Here is a 17,809-nt window from a genome sequence, read left to right as displayed (position 1 = left end):
TCCAGCCTACACAATTTCTCTGGAATTGCAACTGTGTTACAGTCATTCAGAGCAGCTAATACCTCCCCAAGCAATACACGGAGGTTCTCAAGCTTAAATTTAAAATTAGAAATCTCTGAATCAGGTTTCCCTGAGTCAGAGATGTCATTCACAGACTGAAGCTCTCCGTCCTCATGTTCTGCATACTGTGACGCAGTATCAGACATGGCTCTTACAGCATTTGCGCGCTCTGTATCTCTCCTAACCCCAGAGCTATCGCGCTTGCCTCTTAATTCAGGCAATCTAGATAATACCTCTGACAGGGTATTATTCATGATTGCAGCCATGTCCTGCAAGGTAATCGCTATGGGCGTCCCTGATGTAATTGGCGCCATATTAGCGTGCGTCCCCTGAGCGGGAGGCGAAGGGTCTGACACGTGGGGAGAGTTAGTCGGCATAACTTCCCCCTCGACAGAACCCTCTGGTGATAATTCTTTTATAGATAAAGACTGATCTTTACTGTTTAAGGTGAAATCAATACATTTAGTAAACATTCTCCTATGGGGCTCCACCATGGCTTTCAAACATAATGAACAAGTAGGTTACTCTGTGTCAGACATGTTTAAACATACTAGCAATGAGACTAGCAAGCTTGGAAAACACTTTAAAACAAGTTTACAAGCAATATAAAAAACATTACTGCGCCTTTAAGAAACACAAATTTTCCCAAATTTTTAAATAACAGTGAAAAAATGCAGTTACACTAACGAAATTTTTACAGTGTATGTAATAAGTTAGCAGAGCATTGCACCCACTTGCAAATGGATGATTAACCCCTTAATACAAAAAACGGAATAACAAATGACAAAAACGTTTTTTAAACAGTCACAACTGCCACAGCTCTACTGTGGCTTTTTACCTCCCTCAATACGACTTTTGAAGCCTTTTGAGCCCTTCAGAGAAGTCCTGGATCATGCAGGAAGAAGCTGGATGTCTGTGTCTGTAATTTTTGCTGTGCAAAAAAACGCTAAAATAGGCCCCTCCCACTCATATTACAACAGTGGGAAGCCTCAGGGAACTGTTTCTAGGCAAAATTTAAGCCAGCCATGTGGAAAAAACTAGGCCCCAATAAGTTTTATCACCAAACATATGTAAAAAACGATTAAACATGCCAGCAAACGTTTTAAAATACACTTTTATAAGAGTATGTATCTCTATTAATAAGCCTGATACCAGTCGCTATCACTGCATTTAAGGCTTTACTTACATTACTTCGGGTATCAGCAGCATTTTCTAGCAAATTCCATCCCTAGAAAAATATTTTAACTGCACATACCTTATTACAGGAAAACCTGCACTCTATTCCCCCTCTGAAGTTACCTCACTCCTCAGAATATGTGAGAACAGCAAAGGATCTTAGTTACTTCTGCTTAAATCATAGAAAACGCAGGCAGATTCTTCTTCTAAATACTGCCTGAGATAAACAGTACACTCCGGTACCATTTAAAAATAACAAACTTTTGATTGAAGAAATAAACTAAGTATAAAACACCACAGTCCTCTTACGACCTCCATCTTAGTTGAGAGTTGCAAGAGAATGACTGGATATGGCAGTGAGGGGAGGAGCTATATAGCAGTTCTGCTGTGGGTAATCCTCTTGCAACTTCCTGTTGGGAAGGAGAATATCCCACAAGTAATGGATGATCCGTGGACTGGATACACTTAACAAGAGAAATCACCTACCTTATTATAAAAATGAAGCTTCCAAAATAATAAATGTATAATCCTTATAGAACGGTTTTTCTTTTGCAAACCCAGGCCCCTTTTTTGTCCAAACTTCCTTATTTGATATGCATCCAATCAAGGAGCTGTTGTGTGCTAATCTACATATTCATATCTTCATTGCTCGCTCACGAACACTTGCGCATTAGATTATTGTGTTATACGCATGCGCAAAGTGTGATGTAATGCCCTACGTCGCACAATCTTCTTGCTCCTAAGTCACATGCGCAAAAGAAATCACCTAGATTACAAGTTTTGCGTTACGGTTTTAACGCTGAAAAAATGTCAGTTTCAGAGTAAAAACAGTAAAGCAGCAACGTCAATCCTGCATTCAAAAAAATTTTGTGTGGGATTTCCATAATGCTGGTATTAAAGGTTGTGCAGTGAGGCTAAAATGCTTGCATTACAGCCTATACTGACATGATCTAAAAACGAGTAACTAAAGTGTTACAAAGGCCCTCCCGCATCGCAAACACTATTTAAAACGTATTAACCCCTAATCAGCCGCCCACCCGCCCATATCCCCGCCACTATAATAAAGTTATTAACACCTATTCTGCCTCTCCCCGACACTAACTAAACCTATTAACCCCTAAACCACCAGCCCCCCCCACATCGCCACTAATAAATTAAACTATTAACCCCTAAATCTATCACCCCCTAACTTTAAATTAAAATTGCAATATCCTTATCTTAAAATAAATAAAAACTTACCTGTGAAATTAAAAAAAAGTTTAAACTAACAATTAACCTAACGTAACTTATATACTATTATATTAAAATTAAAATAACTATCAATTAAAAAAACTAAATTACACATAAAAAAATACTAAATTACGAAAAATAACAAACGAAATTTTCAAAAATAAAAACAATTACACCTAACCTAATAGCCCTATAAAAATAAAAAAGCCCCCCAAAATAAAAAATACCCCCTAGCCTACAATAAACTACCAATAGGCCTTAAAAGGGCCTTTTGTAGGGCATTACCCTAAATAAATCAGCTATTTTACCTTGAAAAAAATACAAAGACCCCCCCAACAGTAAAACCCACGACCCAACCAACCCCCCAAAATAAAAAACCTAACTCTACCCATTGCCCTTAAAAGGGCATTTAGCTCTTCCTCTTTTACATTGCCCTGAAAATGGCATTCAGCTCTTTTTAAAAAGCCCAAACCCTAATCCTGCTTTGCATTGAAGATCCAGTGTACAGTGGTGACAGTACGAAGAGGACGCTCCGCGCCGAATGTCTTCAAGGATAGATCCGCTCCACACCGCCGGGATGAAGATAGAAGACGCCGCCTGGATGAAGACTTCTAGCTGCCTGGATGAGGATGGATGTCCGGACTTCAGAAACTGTGAGTGGATCTTCGGGGGTTAATATTAGGAGTTTTTTTTTACTTTTTTTGGTTGGGGTTTTTTTTAGATTAGGGTTTGGGCTTTTTTAAAAGAGCTGATTGCCCTTTTCAGGGCAATGTAAAAGAGCTGAATGCCCTTTTAAGGGCAATGCCCATACAAATGCCCTTTTCAGGGCAATGGGTAGCTTAGGTTTTTGTCAGAGTTAGTTTTTTTTTTATTTTGGGCGGTTGGTTGGGTAGTGGGTTTTACTGTTGGGGGTCTTTGTATTTTTTCAAGGTAAAAGAGCTTATTTATTTAGGGTAATGCCATACAAAAGGACCTTTTAAGGGCTATTGGTAGTTTATTGTAGGCTTGGGGGTGTTTGGGGGGGGCTTTTTTATTTTTATAGGGCTATTAGATTAGGTGTAATTGTTTTTATTTTTGATAATTTCGTTATCCTGTTTAGCTAGGCTGACCATATTGCCGCTTTAAAAAGGGACACATATGAAAAATACATATGTTAGGGCTGTTTTAAGAAATAATTTGTATAAGAACCCCGACATATGTATTTTTCATATGTGTTCCTTCTTAAAACGGCAATATGGTCAGCCTACATTTAGCCCATCCTGGAGAAAAGATAAGATCCTGACAACCTTAACTCTGTGCCAGGAAAAACCACACTCTTCACACCAGAATACGTAGGTTCTCCACACCTTATGGTAGATACGCGGAGTAACTGGTTTACAAGCTTGAATAAGAGTATCAATGATACTCTCAAAGAAACCTCTGTTGGCTAAGACTAAGCATTCAATCTCCACTCTCCAATCTAGATTTTGATGAACAAATGGACCTTGTATCAGCAGGACTCTGCGACAAGGTAACTTCCACGGAGGAGATGAGGACATCCCCACTAGATCGCTGAACCACGTCCTTTGCGGTCATGATTGAACAATCAGGATTACTGATACTCGCTCCTGCTTGATGCGGGCCACCACTCGAGAACCAAGCGGTAATGGAGGAAAAAGATATATGAGTTTAAACCTGCAGGGCACTGCTAGTGCATCTATTAGTTCGGCTTGGGGATCCCTCAACCTTGACCCGTACCTGGGTAGCTTGGTATTGAGACGGGACGCCATGAGAGCTATCTCCGGCGTCCCCCACTTGCTGCATATCTCTGCAAACACCTCGGGATGTGAAAATCCGCCTCCCAGTTGTGGAATGTGGAATGTGGATTGCTGACAGCGAACAGCTGTGGGAACCTGCTCACTCCAGAATCTGAGATACTTCCTTCATCGCCAAGGAACTTCTCGTTCCCCCATGGTTGATGTAAGCCAAGGTTATATTGTCTGATTGGAATCTGATAAACTGGGACGAACCCAGAAGTGGCCAAGCCTCCAAAGCCTTGAAGATTGCCCATAGGTCCAAAATATTGATCGAGAGGGAGGACTCTTCCTCAGTCCACAACTCCTGTGCCTTTCTGGCACCCCAAACAGCTCCCTATACGGATAGGCTTGTGTCCGTAGTCACAATCTCCCAGGATGGTTTTACGAAGCATGTCCCTCAGGACAGATGATATGGACGGAGCCACCAAGAGAGTGATTATCTCGACCAGCAGGCTAATACAATCTGTTGAGACAGATCTGAATGATCGCCATTCCACTGCCTCAGCATGCAGAGTTGTAAAGGTCTGAGACAGAAACTGGCAAAAGGAATGATGTCTATGAAGGATATCATGAGACCAATCACCTCCATACACTGAGCCACAGAGGGACTCAAGGAGGTCCGGAGGGCAAGACATGCCGAAGTTAGCTTGCAACATCTCTGGTCTGTTAGAAATATCCTCATGGAGTCTATTATAGTACACAGGAATTCCACCCTGGTACTTGGAATAAGAGAACTCTTTTCCAAGTTTATCTTCCATTCATGTGATCGAAGAAGACTGAGAAGGGACTCCGAGAATTCTTCCGCAAGACGAAAGCATGGTGCTTGCTCTAGCATATTGTCCAACTATGGTACTACTGCAATACCCTGAGTTCTGGCAATGGCTAGAAGAGCCCCCAGAACCTTTGTAAAGATTCTTGGGGCAATAGCAAGGCCGAACGGAAGGGCAATTAACTGGAAGTGCTGGTCCAGGAATGCAAACCTCAGGAACTGAAAGTGTTCCCTGTGGATAGGAACATGAAGGTAAGTTTCCTTCAGATCTATAGTGGTCAAAAACTGGCCTTCCTGAAATAAAGCAAGGATGGACCTTATTATCTCCATGTGTTTAAGCACTTTAGGTCCAGATTTGGGCGGAAAGTTCCCTCCTTCTTTGGGACCACAACAAGGTTTGAATAAAACCCCAAACCTCTTTCTTCAATAGGCACCGGGACAACAACTCCTAAGGAGGATAGATCCTGAACACACCCTAGAAAGGCATCCCTCTTTTCTGGTCTGGTAGACAGGAGGAATCTGCCCCTTGGCGAATGAGATTTGAAGCCTATCTTGTATCCCTGAGATACCACCTCCAGGACCAACGGATCCTGTACGTCATTGAACCAGGCATCTGAAAAAAGAGACAGTCTGCCCCCTACACAATCCGATCCTGGATCGGGGGCCACCCCTTCATGCCGATTTGTTTTCGGCTGGCTTCTTATTCTGCTTGGATTTATTCCAGGACTGAGCCGGCTTCCAAGTACTCTTGGGTTGCTCGGGCTTGGAGGAGGATTGTTGTCGTTGGGATTTGTCAGAACGAAAGGAACGAAAATTAGGAGATTGTCGTCCCTTAGACATGTTCTTTTTATCTTGCAGTAGGAAGGCACCCTTGCCACCGGTAACCATAGAAATAATGGAGTCCAGGCCTGGACCAAATCAAATCTTTCCCTTGAAGGGAAGAGAAAGGAGTCTGGACTTAGAAGTCATATCAGCAGACCAAGACTTCAACCAGAGCGCCCGAGGGGTTAGGACCGCAAAGCCAGAGGCCTTTGAATTTAGGCAAATAATTAGCATTTTCGCATCACAGATAAAAGAATTAGCAATTCTAAGAGCTTTAATTCTGTCTTGAATATCCTCGAGGGGAGACTCCAACTCAATGAGTTTCGACAAAGAATCACACCAGTAGGTAGCTGCTTCGGCAACCGCGGCAACTGCAGCCGCCGGTTGAAACAAAAATCCTGTATGTTGAAAAATCTTTCTCAGAAAGGTTTCCATTTTCTTATCCATCGGCTCTCTGAACGAAGAACTATCCTCAAGAGGTATGGTAGTACGCTTAGAAAGCATAGAGATAGCACCATCCACCATAGGAATGGAGCCCCACAAATCAAGTTGAGAGTCCCGGACCGGGAACAACTTTTTAAAAGTAGACGAGGGGGGAAAAGGAAAAAACAATTCTTTCCCATTCGTTCTTAAAGGGGCACTAAACCCATTTTTTTTTCTTTAATGATTCAGATAGAACGTGCAATTTTAAGTAACTTTCTAATTTACTCCTATTATCAATTTTTCTTCATTCTCTTGCTATCTTTATTTAAAAAGGAGGAATGTAAAGCTTAAGAGCCGACCCATTTTTGGTTGAGAACCTGGGTTATGCTTGCTTATTGGTTTGCTAACTGTATCCACCAATACCAAGCGCTATCCATGGTTCTGAACCTAAAATGGGCTGGCTCCTAAGCTTTAAATTCCTACTTTTTAAATAAAGATAGCAAGAGAATGAATACAAATTGATAGTAGGAGTAAGAAAAATTAGAAAATTGATTATCATTGCATACTCTATCTTAATCATTAAAGAAAAAAATTGGGTTTAGTGTCCCTTTAATAATGTTCCCCCATCTTAACCTGCACAGGAAAAGTCAAAGGAACTTTCATGTCTTCGTAAACTCTGTCTAATTTAGGTATCATAGGTTCTTCAGGCAGTGCGGCCTCTGGAACCGCTAATGTAGACAGAACCCAAGTGATCAATTTTAAATCTAAAGGACGGTTCTTTCGCAGCAAGAGGCTTAGACGCTAAGGATTCCGACCCAGAAAGTTCACCCTCTGAAGCTACAGAGGTTAACTCATCATCGGATAACTGGGACATAATAGTTAAATCCGATAAATATTTAGATGACTCCGAGTCAGGAGAGCTATGTTTAACCTTTCTCTTGCATTTGTTAGAACGAGGTAATGCAATTAGGGCCGCAGACCCCACCGTTTAAAACTGCACTGCAAAGTCCGCAGGAAGAAGGCCCCCTCCGGATGGAAGATTAAATGTGCTATGGGGAACTGCATGTGGAGTGGATAATGTAGCAAGGTTATTAATCTCACTTTACACCGAGTCCTGGGAGGTAGATGGCTCAGAGGGACTAAGAGCCTTAGCAGGCTTGTCTCCCTTCTTAGACTTTATAATGGTGTTAAGGCATGTGGAACACAATTTACTGGGTGGAAAAACCATGGCCTCCTCGCAATATAAACAGGTATGATTTAGTACAGAAGGAGTACCTGCTAACATTTCAGAGTCCTCCATAGCTCAGGTTATACCCACAGAAGGACACAAATAAAAATGTTTTTTTTTATTATAGAAAACTGCACCTTTATACTCCCAAAGGCTGGGCACTCACCACCTCCTAGACCCAGACAGTTAACAGAGGAAACGCTCTCCTTAGGTTCAAGTCTCAGCCGGAATGGAAGAAATGAACATAGACCACACCCAGTCACATGGAGTGCAAAACAGTACTTCTCCTGTTATTTACAAGTACAGCAAGTAATAGGAGCTGTAAAACACTTTTCTCCAACATAGGTGTGTCCGGTCCACGGCGTCATCCTTACTTGTGGGATATTCTCTTCCCCAACAGGAAATGGCAAAGAGCCCAGCAAAGCTGGTCACATGATCCCTCCTAGGCTCCGCCTACCCCAGTCATTCTCTTTGCCGTTGTACAGGCAACATCTCCACGGAGATGGCTTAGAGTTTTTTAGTGTTTAACTGTAGTTTTTATTATTCAATCAAGAGTTTGTTATTTTAAAATAGTGCTGGTATGTACTATTTACTCTGAAACAGAAAAGAGATGAAGATTTCTGTTTGTATGAGGAAAATGATTTTAGCAACCGTTACTAAAATCCATGACTGTTCCACACAGGACTGTTGAGAGGAATTAACTTCAGTTGGGGGAACAGTGAGCAGTCTTTTGCTGCTTGAGGTATGACACATTCTAACAAGACGATGTAATGATGGAAGCTGTCATTTTCCCTATGGGATCCGGTAAGCCATTTTTATTCAGACAGTAAATAAGGGCTTCACAAGGGCTTATTAAGACTGTAGACATTTTCTGGGCTAAATCGATTCATATATTACACATATTTAGCCTTGAGGAATCATTTAATCTGGGTATTTTTGTTAAATAATATCGGCAGGCACTGTTTTAGACACCTTATTCTCTAGGGGCTTTCCCTAATCATAGGCAGAGCCTCATTTTCGCGCCGGTATTGCGCACTTGTTTTTGAGAAGCATGACATGCAGTCGCATGTGTGAGGAGCTCTGATACATAGAAAAGACTTTCTGAAGGCTTCATTTGGTATCATATTCCCCTTTGGGCTTGGTTGGGTCTCAGCAAAGCAGATACCAGGGACTGTAAAGGGGTTAAAGTTAAAAACGGCTCCGGTTCCGTTATTTTAAGGGTTAAAGCTTCCAAATTTGGTGTGCAATACTTTTAAGGCTTTAAGACACTGTGGTGAAATTTTTGTGAATTTTGAACAATTTCTTCATACTTTTTCGCAATTGCAGTAATAAAGTGTGTTCAGTTTAAAATTTAAAGTGACAGTAACGGTTTTATTTTAAAACGTTTTTTGTACTTTGTTATCAAGTTTATGCCTGTTTAACATGTCTGAACTACCAGATAGACTGTGTTCTGAATGTGGGGAAGCCAAGGTTCCTTTTCATTTAAATAAATGTGATTTATGTGACACTGAAAATGATGCCCAAGATGATTCCTCAAGTGAGGGGAGTAAGCATGGTACTGCATCATTCCCTCCTTCGTCTACACGAGTCTTGCCCACTCAGGAGGCCCCTAGTACATCTAGCGCGCCAATACTCCTTACTATGCAACAATTAACGGCTGTAATGGATAATTCTATCAAAAACATTTTAGCCAAAATGCCCACTTATCAGCGTAAGCGCGACTGCTCTGTTTTAGATACTGAAGAGCATGAGGACGCTGATGATAATGGTTCTGAAATGCCCCTACACCAGTCTGAGGGGGCCAGGGAGGTTTTGTCTGAGGGAGAAATTTCAGATTCAGGGAAAATTTCTCAACAAGCTGAACCCGATGTGATTACATTTAAATTTAAGTTGGAACATCTCCGCGCTCTGCTTAAGGAGGTATTATCCACTCTGGATGATTGTGAGAATTTGATCATCCCAGAGAAACTATGTAAAATGGACAAGTTCCTAGAGGTCCCGGGGCTCCCAGAAGCTTTTCCTATACCCAAGCGGGTGGCGGACATTGTAAATAAAGAATGGGAAAGGCCTGGTATACCTTTCGTCCCTCCCCCCATATTTAAAAAATTGTTTCCTATGGTCGACCCTAGAAAGGACTTATGGCAGACTGTCCCCAAGGTCGAGGGAGCGGTTTCTACTTTAAACAAACGCACCACTATACCCATAGAAGATAGTTGTGCTTTCAAAGATCCTATGGATAAAAAATTAGAAGGTTTGCTTAAAAAGATGTTTGTTCAGCAAGGTTACCTTCTACAACCAATTTCATGCATTGTCCCTGTCACTACAGCCGCGTGTTTCTGGTTCGATGAGCTAGTAAAGGCGATCGATAGTGATTCTCCTCCTTATGAGGAGATTATGGACAGAATCCGTGCTCTCAAATTGGCTAATTCTTTCACCCTAGACGCCACTTTGCAATTGGCTAGGTTAGCGGCGAAGAATTCTGGGTTTGCTATTGTGGCGCGTAGAGCGCTTTGGTTGAAATCTTGGTCAGCGGATGCGTCTTCCAAGAACAAACTCCTTAACATTCCTTTCAAGGGGAAAACGCTGTTTGGCCCTGACTTGAAAGAGATTATCTCTGATATCACTGGGGGTAAGGGCCACGCCCTTCCTCAGGATAGGTCTTTCAAGGCCAAAAATAAACCTAATTTTCCTCCCTTTCGTAGAAACGGACCAGCCCCAAGTGCTACGTCCTCTAAGCAAGAGGGTAATACTTCTCAAGCCAAGCCAGCCTGGAGACCAATGCAAGGCTGGAACAAGGGAAAGCAGGCCAAGAAACCTGCCACTGCTACCAAGACAGCATGAAATGTTGGCCCCCGATCCGAGACCGGATCTGGTGGGGGGCAGACTCTCTCTCTTCGCTCAGGCTTGGGCAAGAGATGTTCTGGATCCTTGGGCACTAGAAATAGTCTCCCAAGGTTATCTTCTGGAATTCAAGGGGCTTCCCCCAAGGGGGAGGTTCCACAGGTCTCAATTGTCTTCAGACCACATAAAGAGACAGGCATTCTTACATTGTGTAGAAGACCTGTTAAAAATGGGAGTGATTCATCCTGTTCCATTAGGAGAACAAGGGATGGGGTTCTACTCCAATCTGTTCATAGTTCCCAAAAAAGAGGGAACGTTCAGACCAATCTTAGATCTCAAGATCTTAAACAAGTTTCTCAAGGTTCCATCGTTCAAAATGGAAACCATTCGAACAATTCTTCCTTCCATCCAGGAAGGTCAATTCATGACCACGGTGGATTTAAAGGATGCGTATCTACATATTCCTATCCACAAGGAACATCATCGGTTCCTAAGGTTCGCATTCCTGGACGAGCATTACCAGTTCGTGGCGCTTCCTTTCGGATTAGCCACTGCTCCAAGGATTTTCACAAAGGTACTAGGGTCCCTTCTAGCGGTGCTAAGACCAAGGGGCATTGCAGTAGTACCTTACTTGGACGACATTCTGATTCAAGCGTCGTCCCTTCCTCAAGCAAAGGCTCACACGGACATAGTCCTGGCCTTTCTCAGATCTCACGGATGGAAAGTGAACGTGGAAAAGAGTTCTCTATCTCCGTCGACAAGGGTTCCCTTCTTGGGAACAATAATAGACTCCTTAGAAATGAGGATTTTTCTGACAGAGGCCAGAAAAACAAAACTTCTAAACTCTTGTCAAACACTTCATTCCGTTCCTCTTCCTTCCATAGCGCAGTGCATGGAAGTAATAGGTTTGATGGTAGCGGCAATGGACATAGTTCCTTTTGCGCGCATTCATCTAAGACCATTACAACTGTGCATGCTCAGTCAGTGGAATGGGGACTATACAGACTTGTCTCCGAAGATACAAGTAAATCAGAGGACCAGAGACTCACTCCGTTGGTGGCTGTCCCTGGACAACCTGTCACAAGGGATGACCTTCCGCAGATCAGAGTGGGTCATTGTCACGACCGACGCCAGTCTGATGGGCTGGGGCGCGGTCTGGGGATCCCTGAAAGCTCAGGGTCTTTGGTCTCGGGAAGAATCTCTTCTACCGATAAATATTCTGGAACTGAGAGCGATATTCAATGCTCTCAAGGCTTGGCCTCAGCTAGCAAAGGCCAAGTTCATACGGTTTCAATCAGACAACATGACGACTGTTGCGTACATCAACCATCAGGGGGGAACAAGGAGTTCCCTGGCGATGGAAGAAGTGACAAAAATCATTCAATGGGCGGAGACTCACTCCTGCCACCTGTCTGCAATCCACATCCCAGGAGTGGAAAATTGGGAAGCGGATTTTCTGAGTCGTCAGACATTACATCCGGGGGAGTGGGAACTCCATCCGGAAATCTTTGCCCAAATTACTCATCTGTGGGGCATTCCAGACATGGATCTGATGGCCTCTCGTCAGAACTTCAAGGTTCCTTGCTACGGGTCCAGATCCAGGGATCCCAAGGCGACTCTAGTAGATGCACTAGTAGCACCTTGGACCTTCAAACTAGCTTATGTATTCCCGCCGTTTCCTCTCATCCCCAGGCTGGTAGCCAGGATCAATCAGGAGAGGGCGTCGGTGATCTTGATAGCTCCTGCGTGGTCACGCAGGACTTGGTATGCAGATCTGGTGAATATGTCATCGGCTCCACCATGGAAGCTACCTTTGAGACGAGACCTTCTTGTTCAAGGTCCGTTCGAACATCCGAATCTGGTCTCACTCCAGCTGACTGCTTGGAGATTGAACGCTTGATCTTATCAAAACGAGGGTTCTCAGATTCTGTTATTGATACTCTTGTTCAGGCCAGAAAGCCTGTAACTAGAAAAATATATCTGTTGGTGTGAATCTAAAGGATTCCCTTGGGACAAGGTAAAGATTCCTAGGATTCTATCCTTTCTTCAAGAAGGATTGGAGAAAGGATTATCTGCAAGTTCCTTGAAGGGACAGATTTCTGCCTTGTCTGTGTTACTTCACAAAAAGCTGGCAGCTGTGCCAGATGTTCAAGCCTTTGTTCAGGCTCTGGTTAGAATCAAGCCTGTTTACAAACCTTTGACTCCTCCTTGGAGTCTCAACTTAGTTCTTTCAGTTCTTCAGGGGGTTCCGTTTGAACCCTTACATTCCGTTGATATTAAGTTATTATCTTGGAAAGTTTTGTTTTTGGTTGCAATTTCTTCTGCTAGAAGAGTTTCAGAATTATCTGCTCTGCAGTGTTCTCCTCCTTATCTGGTGTTCCATGCAGATAAGGTGGTTTTACGTACTAAACCTGGTTTTCTTCCAAAAGTTGTTTCTAACAAAAACATTAACCAGGAGATAGTCGTGCCTTCTTTGTGCCCGAAACCAGTTTCGAAGAAGGAACGTTTGTTGCACAATTTGGATGTTGTTCGCGCTCTAAAATTCTATTTAGATGCTACAAAGGATTTTAGACAAACATCTTCCTTGTTTGTTGTTTATTCTGGTAAAAGAAGAGGTCAAAAAGCAACTTCTACCTCTCTCTCTTTTTGGATTAAAAGCATCATCAGATTGGCTTACGAGACTGCCGGACGGCAGCCTCCTGAAAGAATCACAGCTCATTCCACTAGGGCTGTGGCTTCCACATGGGCCTTCAAGAACGAGGCTTCTGTTGATCAGATATGTAGGGCAGCGACTTGGTCTTCACTGCACACTTTTACCAAATTTTACAAGTTTGATACTTTTGCTTCTTCTGAGGCTATTTTTGGGAGAAAGGTTTTGCAAGCCGTGGTGCCTTCCATTTAGGCGACCTGATTTGCTCCCTCCCTTCATCCGTGTCCTAAAGCTTTGGTATTGGTTCCCACAAGTAAGGATGACGCCGTGGACCGGACACACCTATGTTGGAGAAAACAGAATTTATGTTTACCTGATAAATTACTTTCTCCAACGGTGTGTCCGGTCCACGGCCCGCCCTGGTTTTTTAATCAGGTCTGATAATTTATTTTCTTTAACTACAGTCACCACGGTATCATATGGTTTCTCCTATGCAAATATTCCTCCTTAACGTTGGTCGAATGACTGGGGTAGGCGGAGCCTAGGAGGGATCATGTGACCAGCTTTGCTGGGCTCTTTGCCATTTCCTGTTGGGGAAGAGAATATCCCACAAGTAAGGATGACGCCGTGGACCGGACACACCGTTGGAGAAAGTAATTTATCAGGTAAACATAAATTCTGTTTTTTAAAAATGAAAGTGAAACCTGTTTGTTCCAGCCAAAAACACACAGTCTATCAGCCCAGCCCAACTATTTAATAAACCCTCTTCAGAGGATATTAACCCTGGTTAATATCAAGGTATAAAAAAAAACACTTGACAAAGGGAAACACTCCCGAAACGTTGCTCTGCTGTTTTTCCTTGTGTATTTAAAATAAAATTTGTTGTGCTGCCACACTCTTGGATTTTTTTGCATATTTGGAGGGGTTCATGGTGCCCCTGTGGCTTGCATACAGTACCCTCAGTGCTGGACCTTTGCTTGATTCTTTAATATCAAGGTATAATCAAGGTATAAAGAAGCCACACTGTGACCCTGTTATAGCGTTTTATGTGTAAAAATTTAAACAATCTTACCTCCAGGATCCATGCTGTGCGACGGTCTTATAGCAGCGCTCCTTACATGGACTTGAGTGAGAGAAAGCAGGCAGTGAAACTCATTAACACTAATTTCTTAGGAGCTGTTAGCAGTAGTCTGGATGGTTTCCAGACAACTTTCATCAATACTCTCACTGAGAGATTGGCAAGACTACTTAAAACTCCAGTCCTATCTCGAAGGGCAGATACCCCTTTTCAGGACTCTCCGAATCTTCCGACACTTCTTTGCCACCTCCTAACGTGACGAAAGGCAAAGAATTACTGGGGTAATGAAGTGGGAAGGATATTTAAGCCTTTGGCTAGGGTGTCTTTGCCTCATCCTGGTGGCCAGGTGTTGCATTTCCCAACAGTAAGGAATGAAGCCGTGGACTCTCCATATCTTAGGAATTAAATAAATTACAAAGAAGATTCAAAAGCTCAAAATAGAATGTCTCCCATAGAAAGATAGACTGTATGCCTGAATAAGTCTATAGTACTAGGATGTACAGATACTAGCAAATTGTACCTACTAATGCCCTGTGGGCTATGTAAGTGTAAAACATGTCAGTTAATTACCTGAAATGCACCCACTTTACTATGCTTACCTACAGCTGCAGAAATAGACTGCTTCCAGTAGAAAGCCCATCCAGTGCCATGCACGTCACAACAGAGGTTCTTTGGAAGGGATATATCCACAACCCAAAAGGGGGAGGAAAAGGGACTATTCCCCACAACAGCAGTAGCAGGCTTGTGACTAACTCCTCACTGGGAGTAATTGTGTCACTGTCCAATATATGCCAACCTCTCCTTTGTCTCTTAGTCGCAAATCTCTGAGGGGTAAAATGGGCCTCAAATCGGTCCTCTCAAAAAAGAATCTGGAGCACTTAAATTCTTCACCTTTCTCCTGTAGAGGCAAAGATAAGACTGGGAATGGCATACCAGAGAGGTGGGAGGGATGAAGCACTCTTGGTGTTTTGGGAATCTTTGCCTCCTCCTAGTGGCCAGTTGAATCCCAGGAGTAATGGCTCATGGGCTCTCACCCCCTTATGATAGAAAACACCTTTTTCACTGGGAGGTTTATTTGCATGGATTTTTATGGGAGTTTGGGATTTAATTCCATTCAAATTGAAACCTCATGTTTTAGAGTGGCTTTGCACAGTGAAAAATAAATCTTCCTACATAGTCCTTCTACAAAATGCAGTATATTTTTTACAGACACGCACTTTCTCATTTTTAGGATACCTTTTAAAAATTATATTTATCCTGAGAAGCCATTGTCTGTCTGTCATAACATAAGAAGCAGAACAGGATGTGGCATGTGGCATATTCCTAGGTTGATTATTATTACTAAGAGGAGCATATCAAAGCAATAAAGGACATGAAACCAATTTTTTTTAAACAGTCGGATGCCATGCCTTCATATGATGGATCTTATTAAATATTTCTAGAGGCAACTGACACCCCAATATAAGACCAATGTTGCCAGGCATTTGTCCTTGAAAAAAAAGAGTCTGCTAAAATTGAGGAGTCTCATGCCTTAGGTTATATACATAGAGTTGGATGGCTGTTTGTTCCTGGGTATTTATCCCACAATTAAAATCTTCAACAGAGAGAAGAATCTTACTCACATGATAGTTGTGTCCTTAGCAGGTGTTAACAAAAGTTTTCTGGGATAGTTTGCAACTCCCCCAGCTATCTGTATTATTCAGGCAATTCAGGGAAATGGCTTTGTTGACACCTGTTAAACATTGCTTTCATATTCTACACCATTCTATTGTTCTAGAGTCATCCTTGCCTTAAAGGGACAGTCTACCATAGAATTGTTATAGTTTTAAAAGATAGATAATCCCTTTATTACCCATTCCCCAGTTTTGCATAACCAACACAGTTATATTAATATACTTTCTACCTCTGTGATTAACTTGTATCTAGGAATCTTCTTCCAGTCCCCTGATCACATGACTGTTACTGTTTATTACCTATCGTCTTAAATTTAGCATTGTTTTGTGCTAGATCTTAAATAACCCCCGGTGCCTGAACACAGTGTTATCTATATGGCCCACGTGTACTTTCTGTCTCTTTGTGTTGAAAAGAGATTTAAAAAGCCTGTGATAAGAGGCAGCCCTCAAAGGCTTAGAAATTAGCATATGAGCCTACCTATGTTTAGTTTAAACTAAGAATACCAAGAGAAAAAAGCAAATTTGATGATAAAAGTAAATTGGAAAGTTGATTAAAATTAAAAGTCCTATCTGAATAATGAAAGTTTAATTTATACTAGACTGTCCCTTTAAACAAGGAATTTCGTAGCTGACCAAGATACCTACTATCTACACAGAGAAATTTATTTTCTTTTAATTTCAATTGGGTTTGGACTGTTATTTGATTTTGCACTTTAATATGCAGTCAAAACTATTTACTACTAATTATTTATAAATATTTTTAAATTGTGTTGACACTTTTGAGGAACTTTTAGTATTTTGCATTTATTCTGATCTTTCTCTTGAAGTTACCACTGCTGGCCGGGGTGCAAAGCAAACGTATCAATAAAGTCCCAAAGAAAGCCAGCACTCTCTGGTATTAAAAGTAATCAAATCTCTTTATTGCAAAGAGACGTTTCGGGGTTTCAGCACCGTCCTCAGACCATTATAATGATAATGGTCTGACGACGGGGGTGAAACCCCGAAACGTCACTATTTGCAATAAAGAGATTTGATTGCTCTTTATACCGGAGAGTGCTGGCTTTCTTTGGGACTTATATATATATATATATATATATATACAGATTCTGGAGATAAGTACATAAATACATTTGTAATAAATATATAAATGCTAACCTTTATCTCAACCTGATGCCGCTCTTCTGCCTCCTCCATTTCTCTGTCCTTATTGCGCAGTTCAGATTTCTTGTCATCTAGTTGTCGGCGTGTGATTTCCCAAAAGGCATGAATCTTGTCCCTTTCCATCTGGAAGTAATTACGTTCTTCTCGTTCCCGGTCCAATTCTTCACGAAGACGCACAATGTGCTCTTCCAACTGGTAGAGACAGATGGACATAAGAGGCAATAAACAAAGTCCTTTCTACTAAAGTGAAACAAAATAAGGCATAATGGGTTTTCTGTCGGTCCCAAGATGTCAGTCTTCCCATCAAAAATTTAAATAGTGTCATTTAAAAACATAGATAAAACTAAACCCCCTACAGGAACAAAAATGCAATTTCTGACGCTTACAGAACAATATTCACAGCAGACTTAGGAGAAGAAATGCTAGAAATGCTAGAAAAGAAGCCAAGGAAAAATATTACAGGCAGTGAAAGGAAAAAAAAAAATAGAAGACTATATAGAGGGAAAGATAACATTATTAAAGGATAAATGGGACAAACAACATGTTTTACAGAAACCGAAATGTGTCAATTTCTTGTAAAAACAAGTTTGGTTCTTCCTTCGCCTTTAATGAAGTTTTGTTCAACTAGATCTGTGTACTGCCCCTGAGGAAGACAACTTATTACAAGCCAACTTAGTCATACAGCCTGTTTAATACCTGCTCATTGCTCATCTCTTTTGTAGAAACTCCATCCACCATGGCAGGGCTTTTCTTCCCCTTAGGTGACTTGCTTTTCTTCACCCCATCTTTCTTTTTGGGCGGCTGTGGATTAGATAAGAATTTCAGAAATGGTTAGTAAAAAACTGAGTAAACCAGATTTATCTGAGAAGAAAACATAATTTATGCTTACCTGATAAATTTAT

The 17,809-nt window shown here is 41.8% G+C and overlaps 1 protein-coding gene across 1 annotated transcript in view; it reads right to left on the bottom strand.

Moving 5' to 3' along the window:
- GAS8 (growth arrest specific 8) overlaps positions 1-17,809 on the bottom strand; it is a 317,780-nt gene that overhangs the window by 191,394 nt on the left and 108,577 nt on the right. The window contains exons 2-3 of the mRNA XM_053699372.1: positions 17,604-17,708; positions 16,902-17,099 (exon numbers count right to left, since the gene is read on the bottom strand). Coding sequence (XP_053555347.1) covers positions 16,902-17,099; positions 17,604-17,708 — 303 coding nt within the window. The remainder of the gene's footprint in view (positions 1-16,901; positions 17,100-17,603; positions 17,709-17,809) is intronic.

Source organism: Bombina bombina, chromosome 1 (genome assembly GCF_027579735.1).
Source record: "Bombina bombina isolate aBomBom1 chromosome 1, aBomBom1.pri, whole genome shotgun sequence".
Taxonomy (NCBI): domain Eukaryota; kingdom Metazoa; phylum Chordata; class Amphibia; order Anura; family Bombinatoridae; genus Bombina; species Bombina bombina.
The sequence above is the reverse complement of the archived record's forward strand: the minus strand, read 5'-3'. Positions and strand labels throughout refer to the sequence as shown.